Source organism: Oncorhynchus masou, chromosome 9 (genome assembly GCF_036934945.1).
Source record: "Oncorhynchus masou masou isolate Uvic2021 chromosome 9, UVic_Omas_1.1, whole genome shotgun sequence".
Lineage (NCBI taxonomy): Eukaryota > Metazoa > Chordata > Actinopteri > Salmoniformes > Salmonidae > Oncorhynchus > Oncorhynchus masou.
The window spans coordinates 65,436,194-65,457,734 of NC_088220.1; the positions used below are offsets into that span (position 1 = coordinate 65,436,194).

General features: G+C 45.6%; 1 protein-coding gene across 3 annotated transcripts in view; it reads left to right on the forward strand.

Moving 5' to 3' along the window:
* The window catches only part of LOC135546484 (cell adhesion molecule 1-like), a 212,033-nt gene that overhangs the window by 113,953 nt on the left and 76,539 nt on the right, over positions 1 to 21,541 (forward strand). For 2 of the 3 annotated variants that reach the window (XM_064974948.1, XM_064974950.1), the window contains exons 2-3: positions 6,847 to 6,867; positions 20,843 to 20,989. In XM_064974948.1, coding sequence (XP_064831020.1) covers positions 6,847 to 6,867; positions 20,843 to 20,989 — 168 coding nt within the window. The remainder of the gene's footprint in view (positions 1 to 6,846; positions 6,868 to 20,842; positions 20,990 to 21,541) is intronic. The other variant, XM_064974949.1, reaches the window with a different exon arrangement.

Here is a 21,541-nt window from a genome sequence, read left to right on the forward strand (position 1 = left end):
TCATTTGGAGACGGGCAGGGAGACAGCCTTGTATTGACAGCGATTTATAATGGTAAGCATGTTCACACCACCACATACACGCACACACACACACACACACACACACACACACACACACACACACACACACACACACACACACACACACACACACACACACACACACACACACACACACACACACACACACACACACACACACACACACACAACACACACACACACACACACACACACACACACACACACACACACACACACACACACACACACACACACACACACACACACACACACACACACACACACATACACCACACGAACTCACACACAGACACACACACCTGATTGATAGCTGTGATTTGACTGTGAAAAAGGAATAGGATATTGAAAAATGGTGGAAGAAGATTGGGAACAGTGTGCTCATTATAAACCCACAGACTAAACAAAAGGCTTCCTCTCCTCTTTTATTATTTTTTGAGTTCCACACACACACAGGCAACAGGTGTGTGTGACAGGTGCCTGATTGAGGCACACAAAATAAATGACACCTGCAAACAAATGGATGCATTTAGCGGTCCTGGATGCAGTTAGAGCTGTGGGCTGATGGATGTGATTATGAGAGGATGAGCACCAGGGCCAGACACAGACAGAATGGGCACAGGTGCAACGCACGCACACACACACACAGACAGACAGACAGACAGAGAGAGAGAGAGAGAGAGAGAGAGAGAGAGAGAGAGAGAGAGAGAGAGAGAGAGAGAGAGAGAGAGAGAGAGAGAGAGAAGACATGTTGTTGTGGGAATAAATAATCATCCATACATAGAATTAATGATATGCCATAACCAAGGTCACCAGAAGTGCCCAACTATGGAGATTATATTTAATGTATCTGTCTCTTTGTAATACAGATCCTCAACGTCATAGCATGCTCAGTGGTTAGACTCACAATAGCTGACTGGATTTGTCATTATGTCATAACCAGGGGATTTTTAAAACAGTTAGAAAACACATTTTGTCAAGTTGTCTCAAAACTCAAATCTCATGGCTCATGGCCATACTCCATCACAATGCCGACAGAGTTATCAAATAGCAATACCCTTTGAGATGGCTTTGTGTTTTCCATAAATGAGGCGAGGGAGCGTCTTGCCTGAGGCCCCAGTGGTTTAATATTCTGAGAGAGATTCCAGACAGTGAGCGGTGGTGTAGCAGCTGCCTCCTGACCCATCTCCAGCCCCTCTTACATCCCTGACCCCTCTCTCCTTGCTGGACGGGCTCTAAGAGGCTTCTACTGAAGCCCTAATTTCCCCCCACACACATTCACATACACATGCATGTACACACATGAACCCACGCAAGCATATGCACATGTGCACACACGCATGCATATACACACACACATGCACGCAAGCACACACACACATCCCAACCTGTCCCGTCAGGTGTCAGCACAGCATTGGTATGCCCCTTGCATGGCACCACAATAGATGAAGGGGAACAATGTACCCAAAACTAAAAGAAAATAGAGGCACTGATTACACCCGCATAAGACTCTTTCCAAGTTTTGATTTAAAGAAGCTGCATGTGAGCACAATGCAATCAGAGGCGAGCTGTGCATTGAGTCAGAGCTTTGTGTGCTCTCCAGCGGCATTAACACTAACGCTCCTGCTGCCGCCTCGCCTCCACCTGAGACCGGGTTGAAAAGAATCAAGGCTCTGTGTGATCTCTCCCTCTGGAGCAAGATGGAAGACAGGGCTTTAACTGAACAGACACCATGAATAAGATGTGATGTGTCTCACAGCCAGGGTTTACGCATTCACTATGATCTGTTCCTCTCTAAACCTGTGTGGTTTTGTGGGTGCGTACATTGCCTATTGTAACGGCAGCCTTGAAGTCAGTGCTTACCCAACCATTCGTGCTAGCATAACACAACGCAAAATCATGATTATACTGATATTAGTTGTTTTGTTCAAAACCTTTGAACCCCTTTAAATCTATTTTGGATGACTGTGGGAGGCTGAGATGTCACTGTTGTTGTATAATGGTTCGGTTCCATTTTCTTGGGTGAAAAATGCTGTTCTGTGGTCATTTATATTTTGCTATGTCAAACATCAGAGTGACTTTAAAGTGTCATGGTGACATAGCGATAGTTCGTTGCTTTATTGGTTTCTTTGTTCATTTTTTTATTAATAAATGATGCTGGTATTCTGCACAGATATATAGCACAGGTCTGTACAACTTGCAGGGAAAGCTTTGCATATGTGACGTGTTTAGAGTGAGAGATGGCAGTTGGCGGGGCTGCTGGGCATCCAGTCAGAGGTGTGTATCTCTAACACAACCACGGACAGTGAGTGGCACCTGAGACAGGCAGGGGCAGAGTTCTCTGTCAGCTTCTATGTTTTCTGTTTCATTTCTGCTCTCAGAATGAAGACATTACTTTCGTGTTACAGAGAGGACTTGAAGTTCCAATTGAAGAACTTATAAACACGTATTGCAAATGCTTTCAGACAAACATGATGCAATCTTTGCAAGATCCTCACATACATCAGCCTCCTTACCAACTATCCCTGAACTCACCATGGGAGCGTACTGTTCAATCCCTCTGAACATGTCAGGCTTCAACTCTGTGTGTGTGTGTGTGTGTGTGTGTGTGTGTGTGTGTGTGTGTGTGTGTGTGTGTGTGTGTGTGTGTGTGTGTGTGTGTGTGTGTGTGTGTGTGTGTGTGTGTGTGTGTGTGTGTGTGTGTGTGTGTGTGTGTGTGTGTGTGTGTGTGTGTGTGTGTGTGTGTGTGTGTGTGCGTGTGCGTGTGTGTGTGTGTGTGTGTGTGAGAGCCACATCTGCTCGTGTGTGTGTGTGTGTGTACATGCCTGCATACTGTACATGTGTGTGTGTGTGCTTGTACTCAGGAGTGCAAAAGGCCCATGCTAATATTCTGAGCATGGAATCAGCCATATCCAGGGAGAGATTGTCATATCTGACCTTCAGTGTCGGTTTGTATGTTCCATCAATAGGGTGCAGTTAAACCTCCTCTGGCCATGGGAAAACTGTTTAAGTGGGGATACATATTGAATCCTCTTTGACTACAGTATATTGAAGGAACAGCCTGTAGATGTATTAACATGTTTCTGTCTGCCACTGAGAGGAATTAGCCTGAGCATTCCCTCTGGTGCTATAGGTAAGTGTTTTCACAGATATTCCACAGGCAAGCAGATACCTGGATTAAGCCATATCTGAGAAAACGGTGGGGTACCAGAGCAGCTCTCTCTGTTTAGCTATAGCTGCTCTTGACACCTCTCTCTACACCTCCCTCTAAAGCGCTCTGCTGCAGGCAACTATACAGATAGCTGGAGTGTTACATTTTCTCCAGGGTTTGCACAGTGTACTACACTGAGTATACAAAACATTAAGAACACCTTCCCAATATTGAGTTGCACACCCCCCTTTTGCCCTTAGAACAGTCTCAATTCGTCGGGGCATGGACTCTACAAGGTGTCAAAAGCGTTCCACAGGGATGCTGGCCCATGTGGACTCCAATGCTTCCCACAGTTGTGTCAAGTTGGGGCTCCCGATTCCAGGCTGTATCACAACCGGCCGTGATTGGTAGTCCCATAGGGCGGCGCACAATTGGCCCAGCGTCGTCCAGGTTAGGGTTTGGCTGTCATTTTAAATACGAATTTGTTCTTAACTGACTTGCCTAGTTAAATAAAGGTTGAATAAAAAAATGTAAAAGTTGGCTGGATCTCCTTTGGATGGTGGACAATTCTTGATACACATCGGAAACTGTTGAGTGTGTTAAACCCAGCCTGGTTGCAGTTCTTGATACAAACTGGTGCATCTGGCACTTACTACCATACCCCGTTCAAAGGCACTTAAATCTTTTGTTTAGCCCATTCACCCTCAGAATGGCACACATACACAATCCATGTCTCAATTGTCTCAAGGCTTAGAAAATCTTATTTAGCCTGTCTCCTCCCCTTCATTTGCACTGATTGAAGTGGATTTAGCAGGTGACATCAACAAGGATCATAGCGTTTTTCTGGATTTACCTGATCAGTCTATGTCCTGGAAAGAGCAGTTGTCCATAATGTTTTGTACACTCAGTGTATATTGATATGTTTGGCTTTTGAGCTTTAACTTTTATTAATCATTAGTTATAAAAGAGACATGAAGGGAGGCATAATGAAGCTTGGTAGGGGCTGAGTGAGGGAAAAGGATCACATGTGGCGGTACTGATAAGGGGAGGAACCGTTTAAGGCCCATATCACTCAGCGCCTTGCCTAGCAATAAGGATGCAATGTGTAGCAATAACGAGGAGGCTCCATCCAAGGTGGGGTCTGTATACTACCACGGGAGAAACCATGTCTTTGTCTAATGCCGCTGTATTGGCCCTCTGGGAAGAATAAACTTGGTTTAAAGCTTTCGTAGTGTCTGTTGAGTTTGTACTTTGAAAATTAGAACCTAACAATATTATGGTATTTGACTTGAGGCTGAGACAAAGATGACATGAACTAAGCATAAATGAGAGTGGTTACTACAGTAATATCACATTCATATGTACAGTATTTAAAAAAAAATTAAGCTGTTTATTTGGAAAATGTAAACACAGGAGATTGTGAGCAGTAATTGTGGCTAGACATGGGCTAGAACACAAATCTTAGACGTCACTGAAGGTAACTGGACAGTGTTCTTACTTTTGAGAAGAGGTCTTAAACCATCTGATGGCTTGCTGTTTGGAAAATGATGACCACAGCAGCCAATCTGTGTTCCTTGGGTCTACTCAGCAGGTGCTGGCTTTTCCACCAAAGGTCCTTTAAGAAAAAGGTCTCCATCCCTCCTCCCAGCCTTTTAATTAAATGAAAGCACAGTGGGACATACACTCACACACACACACACACACACACACACACACACACACACACACACACACACACACACACACACACACACACACACGCGCGCGCCAGAAGCTGAGTCACTGAGGAGAGGAGACTGCCTGGGCCGCACAGCATCCCAGCATCCTCCTCCTGCTGTTGCCACACATGCGTTGTGAACACACACACAGATAACATGCGATAAGCTGCAGATCATGGCCAGAAATAAGAAGGAAAAATGTTTCCTTGACAGCATAGAGAGGGAATGTTACCTTTCCCCAAATGCTATTATACCCAGCAGCCTGGATAGAGTGGCTGCTCTCTTCCACCCTCAGCAAGAGAGACCGTCTCCAGAGATATCAGTCTGGCTGACAGAGTGTACTGCAGCTCTGTGGATTCACCCAGATGACAGCCTGCTGAACACTGCTAGTATTGTCTGAAAGCATGCACATACTATCTAATGCTCAGATAGTTTGTAGATTTTACTATCTGTCAGGTAATACATTCATACAACAGCATATCAGACATTTGTAGATTCTAAGGAATATGTGTTAGAAGAGGAGGAGAGCAGGCCCAGACAAGGACAGGCTTTATTTGGAGGACGGTGGGCCTGTCTGGCCTCATCCTCTATGATTGACAGATTGCGGTGAAGGCCGCCACTTGCAGGGAATAGCATCACACTCATTTCCCCTGAAATCTGTCTATCAGTGCTGTCTAAGCAGAGAGACAGCCATAACATCTAATCACAGCCTGGCTGGCACCTCATAACTCCTGCCTAATGTTCCCCAGGTACAGGGGAGTATTGGGGATGGGGGTAGCAGGGGGAGCAGTGGACAAGAAACAGGACCAGCGGGTATTTATAGTAGTCCTGTCTGTGGCTGTACACTTTGACACATTAATATAGTTTTAAACTAGGCTGAGAATACAGAAATTATTTTTTTTCAGTCGACTTTCTGTATGATTTGTAATCTGACATGTACCTTTATTATTATGTGCTGGTTTGTGATTTGTCTCCTGTGGGGATTCAGGTTGAGAGAGTATAACAAGGACATGCCTTCCATTCAGGTTAGGTCAAAGACGATAACTCAGGCAAGAACACTAGTGCGTGCCTGCTTGCTCTTTACGAAATTGTCCAATTAGATGTTAGCCTGCATCAATAGGCTTACTATAACAAGCTGTGATGTTAGAAATAGGATGCCAATAAGACTATGCTTTCAGTGGAGTTGTTTTATGAATGGCAGTTGGTCTGTGTGTGTGAATGATGGTAGCTATCCCCAGGGTAGGGCCCCATGGAGCTGCTCTGAGCCCACTCAGAGCGGTGCTATGAGTCCAGGATGCTCAGGGTGGTGCCGTGGGGAGTTGAGAACATGCCAGTCTCCCTTGGCCTGCTGGTGTGAGATACCAGTCTCTGGTGGCTGGCCACTGTTCTGAGCGTGCGAATTCCGGTGTGCCCCAGGGTTCTCAGGGGACCTTCACTAGGCTGAGGCTGCTCTACCCCTGGGCTGGCAGGAATCTCAAACAGAGAGAGGTGGGAAAAACAAGTCCACAGATAGCTAACTAGCTACCCCTGAGCTGTTCCATATTAATATCCCCCAAACGACTGAAACTTTACAGTAGTTGTAAAAGAGGTGCTAAAAAGTTTAGATTTTTTTGTGTGGAGTTGTAAAGCTTTACACTCTAAAATACATTGGAATTTTCAGTATTTCAGTTGACACATATTCGGGATTTATGCCAGTCTCTAAAATTAAAAAGAGGAAGCGCTTAAACCAGTGGATTATGACTCATCCAAAATTAGATGAGTTTTGACAGAGTTACCTTCCGTGTGGGAATTATGAATGAATGTGTCCGTCTTATCACGAATATGGGCCTCTGCTTACAATTGTTCTGTCACATCATGAATATGGGCCTCTGCTTACAATTGTTCTGTCTTTCTTTTTTCCTTTCCTCTCCTCCTCCTTCTCTACTGCTGCAACAGGAGCCGCTGAGACCTTGTCAGGTACTTTTGATTTTCCTCTAATGTTCATCTGAAGATGTCTGATGCCATTTGCTCCACTTGCTCTTTATGTATTTGTGAAAAGCATTGAGTTGTGTGTTCATGTGCTGTGCAATCTCGACAATCGTATGTCAATCTACTGCCAAAGTGATTGTATTTGTATAGCAAAGCTATTGTGCATAGAGACCATTTCAACTAAGACTATGTCAGATGGTGGCAGAGTACATTCTACATTCCCTGTTGTTAATGGCTACTGTCACTATGTTTACTGTTTGTGCATTCCAGTTTTGTCTATGTCTTGTGTTCTATTGGTTGACCCATGACTGGTATGTACTGTACAAAGTGACTATGGTAGCCTACACTAAACCAAAGCTAAACATTCTGTATTGTGAAAGCCCATGTCTACCACCACTATAGGCTAGAAGCTCCCCTAGTCTCTCTGTCACACTTAAGAAGACACAAAGAGCACAAAGAGCCTCTAACCTGCCAGTACAGTGGAACATGAGATTGAGCACTCCCCAACATTGATCTGCAGTGAACATGGCACAATCTGCATAAGATAATAGAGTACAGGAGAGATGCTTTTCCGAGGGGAAATGTCTCTGTACATCTCTATTCAGTCAAAGCCTTGTCAAAGCAGCATCAGACATCTGACATCAGATCAGAAACATGATGAAAGTTGAGTGAGAGATTGTCTTCAGAGATAAAAGAGATTACATTAGATGGCCAAAAACTTTAGAAGCCCTGCTACGATGCAGAGGAGCCTTGAAACAGTGAAGCACTAATAATGCCCAATGATATGATTGCTTTTTACTCACAGATGTCCTTGAAAGAGTTTCGCTTCTTAGAGAGCAGGGCTTAATGACTGAGCTGGACATGTATGTAGCTCATAAGGCATTGAATGGGAGTGTGAGAAAGAGAGCTATTTTCATTCTTAATGACTGGTTCCTCTTTGAAAAGGACAGGGTCGCTCCAGACATCGGTGACTCAGGGGAGAGGAATCAGGGGCCTGGCGCTGTCCTGCTTTCCACTGCCCCTTTCATGTCTTTCGGTGAGAAAATAAAAAGAGAGAGAGAAGTTCAAAGAAAAAATGAATTTGAATCAAAAGGTTCCGTTTCCTAACTTCTTGGAAGGAATGAAGAGAGGAACTTAGATTATATTTCTTGATTTCAACCCCCAACTACTAAATGTTAGCGGCAGAGTTTCTTCTCGGTGTCTTGCGTTATGAGCTGCTTGTTGATGGGGCCCATCTCAGGCCGCTGCTGTAACATCCCGGCATTTGAGTTCACAGACCTCTGAAGGCCCTGTAATTAATTATCTTTGACTGTGTCATTCAGTGTGTTCTGACGTAGGAACAGGAGGACAGCCATGTGTGGCAATACTGGCACTTTGCACTCTGAGACAGCTGCTAGAATGAGGGTGAATTTATCAGCCAGTCGTCTGCGCCACATATCTCTCTCTCCTCCCGCCTATCCCTCCCGCCACCAGAAATGAATGACTGCCTCTCCTCATTTGCACCGAATCATGACCAGGATGCTGAGGCAATTGAAAATGTTTACTAGAATTGCAAAAAACCCTCCATGTTCCCCAAAGTGGCCTGTTTTCCCTTTGATGGGATTGCTAATCACAGCATCGTTATTTATGTGTGTTTTGAATTGGAGATGAGCCAGGGATATTGGAGAGGACCCAACCCCGCTAAGGGCTGATGAAACCGTGCTTCTACACCTGCATTGCTTGCTGTTTGAGGTTTTAGGCTGGGTTTCTGTACAGCACTTTGAGATATCAGGTGATGTAAGACGGACTGTATAAATACATTTGATTTGATTTATGGATATTTTCTCTAGCAGTCCCTTTCCTCTCAGTCCAACAGATTGGGAACAGAATAACCTTTCTTTGAGGCTTCTTCGTGTTGCTGTTTTGACTGCCAGCTAGACTACTTTAGCAAAACGGAAATAAAAACAACACTTGAAACTGTTTTGGGCTCCTCTGCTGGGGTAGGCCTACTTACTATAAGTATGTCAGCTGTTTTGGGCCCCTCTGCGGGGGTAGGCCTACTTACTATAAGTATGTCAGCTGTTTTGGGCTCCTCTGCTGGGGTAGGCCTACTTACTATAAGTATGTCAGCTGTTTTGGGCTCCTCTGCTAGGGTAGGCCTACTTACTATAAGTATGTCAGCTGTTTTGGGCTCCTCTGCTGGGGTAGGCCTACTTACTATAAGTATGTCAGCTGTTTTGGGCTCCTCTGCTAGGGTAGGCCTACTTACTATAAGTATGTCAGCTGTTTTGGGCTCCTCTGCTGGGGTAGGCCTACTTACTATAAGTATGTCAGCTGTTTTGGGCTCCTCTGCTGGGGTAGGCCTACTTACTATAAGTATGTCAGCTGTTTTGGGCTCCTCTGCTGGGGTAGGCCTACTTACTATAAGTATGTCAGCTGTTTTGGGCTCCTCTGCTGGGGTAGGCCTACTTACTATAAGTATGTCAGCTGTTTTGGGCTCCTCTGCTGGGGTAGGCCTACTTACTATAAGTATGTCAGCTGTTTTGGGCTCCTCTGCTGGGGTAGGCCTACTTACTATAAGTATGTCAGCTGTTTTGGGCTCCTCTGCTGGGGTAGGCCTACTTACTATAAGTATGTCAGCTGTTTTGGGCTCCTCTGCTGGGGTAGGCCTACTTACTATAAGTATGTCAGCTGTTTTGGGCTCCTCTGCTGGGGTAGGCCTACTTACTATAAGTATGTCAGCTGTTTTGGGTTCCTCTGCTAGGGTAGGTCTACTTACTATATGTATGTCAGCTGTTTTGGGCTCCTCTGCTGGGGTAGGCCTACTTACTATAAGTATGTCAGCTGTTTTGGGTTCCTCTGCTAGGGTAGGCCTACTTACTATAAGTATGTCAGCTGTTTTGGGCTCCTCTGCTGGGGTAGGCCTACTTACTATAAGTATGTCAGCTGTTTTGGGCTCCTCTGCTGGGGTAGGCCTACTTACTATAAGTATGTCAGCTGTTTTGGGCTCCTCTGCTAGGGTAGGCCTACTTACTATAAGTATGTCAGCTGTTTTGGGCTCCACTGCTGGGGTAGGCCTACTTACTATAAGTATGTCAGCTGTTTGGGGCTCCTCTGCTAGGGTAGGCCTACTTACTATAAGTATGTCAGCTGTTTTGGGCTCCACTGCTGGGGTAGGCCTACTTACTATACGTATGTCAGAGCAGCCTTTCGGGTTTCAGTCAGACACACTCAAATTAATTACACACTTCCACATTCCAACATTGGAGCACACTTAATAAACAAGAATTTGATTGTGTTATAATGAGTTAATTATGGACCAATTCACCTTTAGAGTATTTCGCTATGCTCTAGTAGTCCACTATACATTCACACTTCAGAGGTAGTTGAAAACAGAGGCTTCTAATAATAAAACAAATACAGATTCCTAAAACATCACAGATACTCAATTAAGACAGTTTAAAAACATGACACTTCCATGGAGTAGAAGAAAATGATTTCCTTACAATAGGATAACATTCACATACCTCAAGGTACTACCCCTTCAGTACAGAATGTACTGTACTCTGGTCCAATCAACATCAAATCAAATCAAAATCAAATCAAATGTTATTTGTCACATACACATGGTTAGCAGATATTAATGTGAGTGTAGCGAAATGCTTGTGCTTCTAGTTCCGACAATGCAGTAATAACCAATGAGTAATCTAACTTAACAATTCCAAAACTACTACCTTATACACACAAGTGTGGTTTCTCAAATGATTGCCTCGCCTGGTTCACCAACTACTTCTCTGATAGAGTTCAGTGTGTCAAATCAGAGGGTCTGCTGTCCGGACCTCTGGCAGTCTCTATGGGGGTGCCACAGGGTTCAATTCTTGGACCGACTCTCTTCTCTATATACATCAATGAGGTCGCTCTTGCTGCTGGTGAGTCTCTGATCCACCTCTACGCAGACGACACCATTCTGTATCCTTCTGGCCCTTCTTTGGACACTGTGTTAACAACCCTCCAGGCAAGCTTCAATGCCATACAACTCTCCTTCCGTGGCCTCCAATTGCTCTTAAATACAAGTAAAACTAAATGCATGCTCTTCAACTGATCGCTACCCGCACCTGCCCGCCTGTCCAACATCACTACTCTGGACGGCTCTGACTTAGAATACGTGGACAACTACAAATACGTAAGTGTCTGGTTAGACTGTAAACTCTCCTTCCAGAGCTGCTTTGCTTTATCCTGGCCAGGTCGCAATTGTAAATGAGAACTTGTTCTCAACTTGCATACCTGGTTAAATAAAGGTGAAATAAAATAAATAAAAAGTGTAAAGGGATAAAGAATATGTACATAAAGATGTATGAATGAGTGATGGAACAGAACGGCATAGGCAAGATGCAGTAGATGGTATCGAGTACAGTATATACATATGCTATGAGTAATGTAGGGTATGTAAACAAAGTGGCATAGTTTAATGTGGCTAGTGATACATGTATTACATAAAGATGCAGTAGATGATATAGAGTACAGTATATACATATACATATGAGTAATGTAGGGTATGTAAACATTATATTAAGTAGCATTGTTTAAAGTGGCTAGTGATATATTTTACATCAATTTCCATCAATTCCCATTATTACAGTGTCTGGAGTTGAGTCAGTGTGTTGGCAGCAGCCACTCAAGGTTAGTGGTGGCTGATTAACAGTCTGATGGCCTTGAGATAGAAGCTGTTTTTCAGTCTCTCGGTCCCTGCTTTGATGCACCTGTACTGACCCCGCCTTCTGGATGATAGCGGGGTGAACAGGCAGTGGTTCGGGTGGTTGTTGTCCTTGATGATCTTTATGGTCTTCCTGTGACATCGGGTGGTGTAGGTGTCCTGGAGGGCAGGTAGTTTGCCCCCGGTGAGGCGTTGTGCAGACCTCACTATCCTCTGGAGAGCCTTACGGTTGTGGGCGGAGCAGTTGCCGTACCAGGCGGTGATACAGCCCGACAGGATGCTCTCGATTGTGCATCGGTAGAAGTTTGTGAGTACTTTTGGTGACAAGCCAAATTTCTTCAGCCTCCTGAGGTTGAAGAGGCGCTGCTGCGCCTTCTTCACGACGCTGTCTGTGTGGGTGGACCAATTCAGTTTGTCCGTGATGTGTACGCCGAGGAACTTAAAACTTACTACCCTCTCCACTACTGTCCCATCGATGTGGCTAGGGGGGTGCTCCCTCTGCTGTTTCCTGAAGTCCACAATCATCTCCTTTGTTTTGTTGGCGTTGAGTGTGAGGTTATTTTCCTGACACCACACTCCGAGGGCCCTCACCTCCTCCCTGTAGGCCAATATCAATATCAACGTCAATATCAATGTCCATTTTCAGTCATCACCATCCTGTGTTGTGTGTGTGTTTGATGAACCAATATCTGTGATGTGGAATGAAATGAAAGTGTATTGCTACATGCAGGTCTGGGGTGTATTTCTCCACAGGAGGTTCATTTCTTGCTGGTCGCTTCATTCTCTCAGCTCATTTGAATCCTGTTAGTTTGGCTGTCTATTCCCATTATCACTATCTGAAAACGCAGGGGCTTTTTTCCACTTTGTAAATGTCAGCCCGGTTTGGAGGTGTCTGACGACTCAGGCATGCAAATGTGCTTTGGATGTTTTCTTCAGGCTGTTGCTGGGAGTCTTGTTCCTCTCCTGGTGCTAATCCGAGACATTTAAAAGCATTCTCCATTCTTCTTCTTATGCCTTTTGGCTCCTGCCGGATAGCACAAGGTGACTTTTGATTTATCCCCTCCCTCACCTGGAAGGCTGAAAACAAACCTTTTATCTTTGTGAAAACCAAATGGATGCTTGGTTTCTGACTTTAATGATGAGGACATGACCAGGTAGGCACAGGTGTGGCCATTCTCAGTCAGTGGCTGACTCAGTGGGTGACTCAGTGGGGGACTCAGTGGTGGACTCAGTGGTGGACTCAGTGGCTGACTCAGTGCTGACTCAGTGGGTGACTCAGTGGGTGACTCAGTGGGTGACTCAGTGGGTGACTCAGTGGTGGACTCAGTGGCTGACTCGGTGGCTGACTCAGTGGCTGACTCAGAGGGTGACTCAGTGGGTGACTCGGTGGCTGACTCGGTGGCTGACTCAGTGGCTGACTCAGAGGGTGACTCAGTGCTGACTCAGTGGGTGACTCAGTGGGTGACTCAGTGGTGGACTCAGTGGCTGACTCAGTGGCTAAATCAGTGGGTGACTCAGTGGGTGACAAGGCTGTTGTAAGAGATGGAGAATAAAGCCCTGTGCTCATAGACTCAGATGGAGAGCTGTAATTCAACTCTGTATGTCTCTCTCTCTCTTTCAGTCTTTCTCTCTTTCACCTCTCTCTCTCTCTCTCTCTCTCTCTCTTCCACCTTCCCTCTCTTCCCTCTCTTCCACTACCCCCCTTTCCTTCTGAGTCTCTCCGTCCTTCCCTGTCTCCTTTCTTCTCCATTTCTCTCAGATGGAGAGCTATAATTCAGCTCCGTCTGTCTCCCTCCCTCTCTCGCCTTCTCTCTTTCTCTCTCTAACTCTCCTTCTTTCTCTTTGTGTGTGAGAGGTAGTGCTTACAGCCCATCTGGCAGAGAGTCACAGGACCCACTCTGAACTGAGAGATCAATAACGTCAACCAGTGCAAATCACATCAAATCAAAGTTGATTTGTCACATGCGCTGAATACAACAGGTGCTTACTTACAAGTCCTTAACCAACAATGCTTTAAGAAGTTAAAAAGAAAAATGTGTTAGGTAAATATAGATAAGTAGAAAAATTGAAAATAAAAGTAACAAATAATTAAACAGCAGCAGTAACATAACAATAGCGAGGCTATATACAGGGGGTACCAGTACAGAGTCAATGCACCAGTTAGTCGAGTTATTTGAGGTAATATGTACATGTGGGTAGAGTTAAAGTGATAAACAGAGAGCAGCAGCAGTCTAAAAGAGGGGTCTGGGTAGTCCTTTGATTAGCTGTTCAGGAGTCTTATGGCTTGGGGGTATAAGCAGTTAAGAAGCCTTTTGGATGTAAACTTGGTGCTCCGGTACCGCTTGCCGTGCGGTAGCAGAGAGAACAGTCTATGACTAGGGTGGCTGGCGTCTTTGACAATTTTTGGGTCTTCCTCTGACACCACCTGGTATAGAGGTCCTGGATGGCGGGAAGCTTGGCCCCAGTGATGTACTGGGCCGTACGCACTACCCTCTGTAGTGGATTGCGGACGGAGGCTGAGCCGTTGCCATACCAGGATGCAACCAATCAGGATGCTCTCAATGGTGCAGCTGTAGAACCTTTTAAGGATCTGAGGACCCATGCCAATTATTTACGCTTTGTCATGCCCTCTTCACGACTGTCTTAGTGTGTTTGGACCATGATAGTTTGTTGGTGAAATGGACACCAAGGAACTTGGAACTTGAACTCAAGGAAATTGAACTCAACCTACTCCACTGCAGCTCCATCAATGAGAATGGGGGAGTCCTCGGTCCTCCTTTTCCTGTAGTCCACAATCATCTCCTTTGTCTTGATCATGTTCATGGAGAGGTTGTTGTCCTGGCACCACACGGCCAGGTCTCTGACCTCCTCCCTATAGGCTGTCTCATCGTTGTTGTTGATCAGGCCTACCACTGTGGTGTCATCGGCAAACTTGATGAGGGTGTTGGAGTCATGCCTGGCCATGCAGTCATAAGTGAACAGTGAGTACAGGAGGGGACTGAGCACGCACCCTTGAGGGGTCCCCTTGTTAAGGATCAGCGTGGCGGTTGTGTTGTTACCTACCCTTACCACCTGGGGGTGGCCTGTCAGGAAGTCCAGGATCCAGTTGCAGAGGGAGATGTTTCTTCCCAGGGTCCTTAGCTTAGTGATGAGCTTTGAGGGCACTATGGTGTTGAATGCTGAGCTGTAGTCAATGAATAGCATTCTCACATAGGTGTTCCTTTTGTCCAGGTGGGAAGGGCAGTGTTGAGTGCAATAGAGATTGCATCATCTGTGGATCTGTTGGGACAGTATTCAAATTGGAGTGGGTTTAGGGTTTCTGGGATAATGGTGTTGATGTGAGCCATGACCATTCTTTCAAGGCACTTCATGGCTACAGACGTGAGTGCTACGGGTCAGTAGTCATTTAGGTAGGTCACCTTAGTCTTCTTGGGCACAGGGACAATGTTGGTCTATTTGAAACATGTTGGTATTATAGACTCAGTCAGGGACTGTAATTGTGGCAATAACATTTAATAAAATCCATTATTATTATTCCAAATCAAAAATGGATGATAATAGCAATAGCATAGACTGCACTATATTTATTATTTAAGTAATTCACTCTTATTTTTTTTATTTTTTTTACCTCTTCAGTGGCCACAATCTCAGTGGTGAGATCACTGTATGTCCTCCGGTGTAGGGCAGGGTCTAGGTGAGACAGGGACTTGAACCTTGGATATCGTGCAGTAGATTTATGAGGGTAGTCCTGTATATTAGGGGGTATCTAGGGTTCAGGTCCTCTCTAATGGCAGCCTTGACATCTCTAGTGATGGTGCTGTCTTCCTCACTTGGGGCCATGGATTGTAGAATCCTTGTTTTCAGAGGTAGGATCATGGACACAGGCGGTTCAGTTTCAGTGCTCAATAGGGTTGTAACCGTTTTGAGGGGTTTGAACACCTGGAGGACCTCCTCTGCCACTTTCACATCATCAGCCAAGGTGATGATGTCTTTATTTTTTTTCAGGGTCTTGTCTGTCAGTGCAGAGTATACAGCTGCTTGCTGCTCAAGATAGTGCTCTAACATCTCAAGTGGAGTTCCATCTTGTTGTGACATTGTGTATGAGCTTGTGGGTCGGTAGCTGTAGCATTTCTTGCTTGGTCTTAAGCACATGAGTGGCTGTTGTCCTTCGGTGGAAAAAGGAAACCACCTTCCTGATCCTCCCAAGGAGGCGGTCCATCTTGTTCACTGAGATTCCCCTTTAGGATGCACATTGATCACATGTGCAAAGCAAGCTATCTGTGGCCCCAGTCCAGCTTATATCACTGCATTTACTTGGGTCTTGGCATTATCTGTGGTGGTTGGGATATTGCTATTGGGCCTCTCTAGCTTCCACTCTGCTACTGCTCCTAGCAATACCTGCGCCAGATTTGTGCCTGTGTGACTCTCATAGAGGGGGCGTGTCTGTAGCGCTGAACATCTCCCACTCCTCTGTGGTGTAGTGAGCAGTCACAGTCACGGATCTTTCCATTGCCCTGGAGGGCCCACCCATCTGTGGTGAGGGCAACAGAGGATGCCTTGGATAATTTGTCGACATATTTGATATTTTGACGGGATTTCGTAGCCTGGCTCAAGCACTTTCACCACAGTTTTAAACCCTTTGTTTTCCACAACAGAGTATGGCCTCATGTTTGCAGCGTTAAACATTCCAATAGATTTGGTGATGGCTTTAACCCGGTCTGATTCTGCAGCAAATGGCTGCTTATATACCGCTGTGAAAAGTTGTTGTCTCTTGGCTGAGCTGGCTCCCGTCACTGACACACCAGGGTGATGACGCTTTAATGTGTGGTCATGAACAATGTATTTCCATGATCAAATGGCTTTCTTGTGGCACAATGACTACACAACGTATTGGTGTTGTCCACCACCCTTCTTTTGTCATCATATTTGACAGGGAAGCCAAAATACTCCGATACATGAGACTTAAATGAAGCGGGAGGCGTTTCCAGTTCTTCAGCACCTCCCACTAGCCATGGATGTCACTGCTATTTTTTCTTCTTTGCTTTTTGCAACGTGAGCATCCAGGATTGATTCGTTGGGATTCAACACTCCCCGTTCACGTGACCAGTACACACATCTTTTCACTGCAGCTCTGCATCGAGATGTAGGGAATTATTACTTTTAAAAGCCACAGTGGCAGTAAAACTGTATTTCACACTATGATGGTTAAACTTTGCAATTGATCTGTGGTTCCCATGTGTGTCCCGAACCGTGGGGGGTGATCCATACGAATCACGGATCAACTACGTTGCGTTACACCACTACTATAAGGGCACAAGGCGAGACCCAAATGCAGACACAGGAGGCAGATGGTTGAGCTCCGATATTTATTACAACAAAAGGGGTAGGCAGAAGGCAGGTCAGGGACAGGCGAGAGTTCATAAACCAGGTCAGAGTCCAAACAGTACCAGGCGATAGGCAGGCTTGAGGTCAGAACAGGCAGGGGTTCAGTGATCAGGTCAGAGTCCAAACAGTACAAGGGGATAGGCAGGCTTGAGGTCAGAACAGGCAGAGTGGTCAGACAGGTGGATTAGGCGTCAGGACAGGCAAGGGTCAAAACCAGGAGGCCTAGGAAAAAACTGAGACAGGGAAAAATAGGAGCTAGGAAAAACGCTGGTTGAAAGAATGACAGTGTTGCCATCAGACGGAGGGAGCCCAGTGACAATGTCCAGAGAGATATGGGACCAGGGACAATGAGGGACAGGTAGTGGCTGAAGGAGGCCAGAAGGAGCTTGCCTTGGAAACATGTTATGAGCACACACTGTGCACACTGCGACAAAGGCAGAGATGTCAGGAGAGGGCGGGAGAGGGCATCAGGCTTCACATTTTCGGACCCTGGGCGGTAGGAAATGGTTAAGTTGAATCTTGTAAACAATAAAGCCCACCCGGTCTGCCTGGAGTTAAGGCACTTGGCTGTACGGAGATATTCCAAATTGTTATGGACGGTCCAAACCAAGAATGGCTTTTCTGCTCCTTCCAGCCAGTGCCTCCATTCTTCCAGCACCATCATGACCGCAAGGAGTTCTCGGTTGCCTACGTCGTAGTTCCTCTCTGCAGGATTGAGACAATGGGACAGGAAGGCACAGGGATGGAGCTTTTGGTCCTGGGCAGATTGCTGGAACAGGATGGCCCCCACTCCAACATCTGAAGCATCAACCTCTACCACAAATTGATGGGACGGATCCAGATGGACGAGGATAGGTGCTGTGGTGAACCAATGCTTCAGGTCCACGAAGGCTCTGTCGACCGCTGGAGACCATGTGAACGTTACTTTGGGAGAGGTGAGTGCAGAGCGGGGGGCCGCCAGGGTGCTGTAGCCCCGATGTAAAACGGCTTTCACAAACAATTGGTTATCCAGGAGGCGCTGACGGGCTTGTCTGACATGAAGAATGTGTTCTTCAGCAGACTGTGAAAAAAACAGGATGTTGTCAAGGTAGACAAGCACAAAACGGTTTAACACGTCGTTTACCAGAGCCTGGAATACAGTGGGGGCGTTGGTGAGTCCAAACGACATGACCAGGTGCTCATAATGTCTGCTGGCTGTGTTAACAGGGCAAGTGGCTTTATAATGTCCCGCCCTTCCACAGTACAGACAACAGTTAGAAGCCTACATGAGCGTTCCCCAACCGATAACCTAGGTCTTCCCAGTTTCATGGGCTCAGGAGTATCCAACTCGCCTGTCGCTGATGATTCTCTGGGAACCTTGGGTGTTTTCGTCTCTCCTCAGAAATACAAACTTCGGGGATTTCCGCAATCCTTTGGATGGTCACCAGCATCAGCAGACGAACGAGTGTTCCCGAGACCCAACCTCCTCATACACCAGCATTCTTATAGGTGCCCATCAATCCTAATCGCTATGGTCCTGTGGTATTTCCCGAGCTGTGAGCTCATCCTTTATCCCCTCCAACAGTCCGTGGAGGAAGATTTCAAACAGAGTCTCCAGATTCCAGGAATTCTCGGCGGTCAATGTGCAAAAATCTACTGCGTAGTCTGTCACACTACGGGAGATCTGATGTACCTGCAGTAGTTTTCGAGCTGCCTCCCTCCCGGGCACCGGAGAATCGAAAACCTTCCTCACTTCTGCCATGAATTCCTCCAGGCTATGGCACACAGTGGATTGCACTCCTACACAGCATTTGCCCAGGAGAGCGCCCTTCCGGACATTAGCAGGATTACATTTATTAAATTGTTTTTACACTATTTTCGATCGGTCTGACAGGAACAAAGAGGGCTGGAATTCAGAAATGAGAGAGCACTAGGAAAGGAAAGCCCGGCAGGTACCAGGATCACCTGCATAACGCTCCAGAGGAGGAAAGCGGGGTCCTAGAGAAGCCGGGGTAGGTTGAACAAATCCACTAGTAGTAGAAAGTTTACTGGTTGGTTGAGAGGTCTCAGAGGTGGCGGGCTGCATATGTGCTAACTCACTAATTTGCTCCATTATAGCCTTGAACTCTTGGTCATGGGGTTCGGTAAGGGAACGAAGCCCTTCCAAAAGGTCCAGCAGTAGCTCCTCATGCCTCCCAATGGTGGCTTCCTGCAGGGAGACAGCGTGACAGAGCTGGTCCAAGTCTGCTGGGTCTGTCATGGCCAGTTCGTGCTATAAGGGCACAAGGCGAGACCCAAATGCAGACATAGGAAGGCAGATGGTTGAGCTCCGATATTTATTACAATAAAAGGGGTAGGCAAATGGCAGGTTGGGGACAGGCGAGAGTTCATAAACCAGGTCAGAGTCCAAACAGTACCAGGCGATAGGCAGGCTTGAGGTCAGAACAGGCAGAGTGGTCAGGCAGGCTTTGGCGTCAGGACAGGCAAGGGTCAAAACCAGGAGGGCTAGGAAAAAACTGAGACAGGGAAAAATAGGAGCTAGGAAATATGCTGGTTGACTTGGCAAAACAAGACAAACTGGCACAGAGAGACAAGAAACACAGGTTTAAATACACCGGGGACTAATGGAGAAAACAGGTGACACCTGGATGTGGGTGAAGACCATCACAAAGACAGGTGAAACAGATCAGGGTGTGACAGATACTCTACCTCAGGTGAGCAAAACCTAGAGAATTCCTTAGATTTCGTGCATCAGTTTTTGTATACAAACATGCATAGACCGCCACCCCTTGTCTTACCAGAGGCCGCTGTTCTATCCTGACGAAAAAGCGTAAAACCCGCCAACTGCATGTTATTCATGTTGTTGTTCAGCCACGACTCGGTGAAACATAAGATATTACAGTTTTTAATGTCCCGTTGGTACAATATACATGATCGTAGTGATTGTACTTCGACTGATTGTATGTTGGCTAATAAGACCGATGGTAAAGGTAGATATTCGTCCACGGTACCTTCGTCTCTTTCTCCTGCGAATTATTGGAATGAGGGCCTTGTCAGGCGTCTGAAGTAAATCCTTCCCATCCGACTTGTTGAAGAAAAAGGTATTCCTCCAGTGCTCCACGGGACCTAAATCACTGTCCTGATATCTAGTCTAAGGTCACGCCCTGACCTTAGAGATCCTTTTATTTCTCTATTTGGTTAGGTCAGGGTGTGACTAGGATGGCCATTCTAGTTTTTCGTTTCTAGGTTGGCCTAGTATGGTTCCCAGTCAGAGGCAGCTGTCTATCGTAGTCTCTGATTGGGGATTATATTTAGGCAGCCTTTTTCCACCTGTTGTGTGTGGGATATTGTTTTTGTATTGTAGCCTTTTTGCACTACAAATCTGTACGTTCGTTTTGTTACTCTTTATTGTTTTGTTGCTGTTTCACATTAAATAACATAAGGAACGCCTTCCGCGCTGCACATTGGTCCAATCCTTCCAACAACGATCGTTACACTAGAAGCTATTTTCGGGCATAAGTCTCGGTGGCAGAAACATTATGTACAAAATAACTTACAAATAACGTGAAAGGCCACAATAGCACAATTAGTGACAGGATCGTAAAACAGCAGCCATCTCCTTCGGCGCTATTATTCTAGGCCCTTCTACTGTATTAGGAGGATTAAGAATGTTGCTGCAAGTACAGCCAACATATGTCTATAGCAGTCAGGCTGTGTTCATGTCTCTGTGGGTGTGCTGAAGTATTATGCTGTTCAAATCCGTGGTCTGTTATTGTGCCAATGCTTTTTATGTGTGTCTCAATCCCCAAATTATTAACATTACACAATGAAAAAAAATCTGAATGGCAGTAATTCTAGACCTTTCATGTGTTATCCTCCTCCTCTTGTCCATCTGTCTGTGTCCAGTTGAAGGTCAAAACCTGGGGACTGATAATGTGTCAGTGATCGAGGGGGAGATGGCGACCATCAGCTGCAGGGTGAAGAACAATGATGACTCAGTCATCCAGCTCCTTAACCCCAACAGACAGACCATCTACTTCAGAGACGTCAGACGTAAGTGCTTCTCATAGAGATCCTATTAAATTATTAGAGGGGTTATGTCATAAACCCTCAAAGTTCCATAATGGGGCAAAAATGGCAGCCATCTTGGTCAGTGATAAATCCAAAAAACGGTCTATTTGGAATTAATGGAAGTAGAGGCATACAGTAGGTGATGCATTTCCTGCTTTTACTTATTGTGGAAAATGCAAGTAAGGCATGTGATGTATCAGAAATTGTGTAATGGAATTATTATTGTCATATAATTATAAATAAAGTTTATTCAGGTTTTATATCCATTTTCTGCATAAATAGCCTCTAGAATATATGTAAACAGATCATAAATGTCTCAGATTTGGTTTACTTGAAAAGCTGTGAGTGCTATTATGTTATACAATTCTAGTACTTGTTGCATTTACAGCTTGTCTAAATCCTATTATCAACTGATTGGTGCCAGTGTATGGCTGTGGATTGACTGCATTGTTTGAATGGAATGTTGGCGTATTGGCAGTTAAAGGAGAAGGTTTCCTTTTCACAAACAAATCTGAAATTGTATGTAATGACATG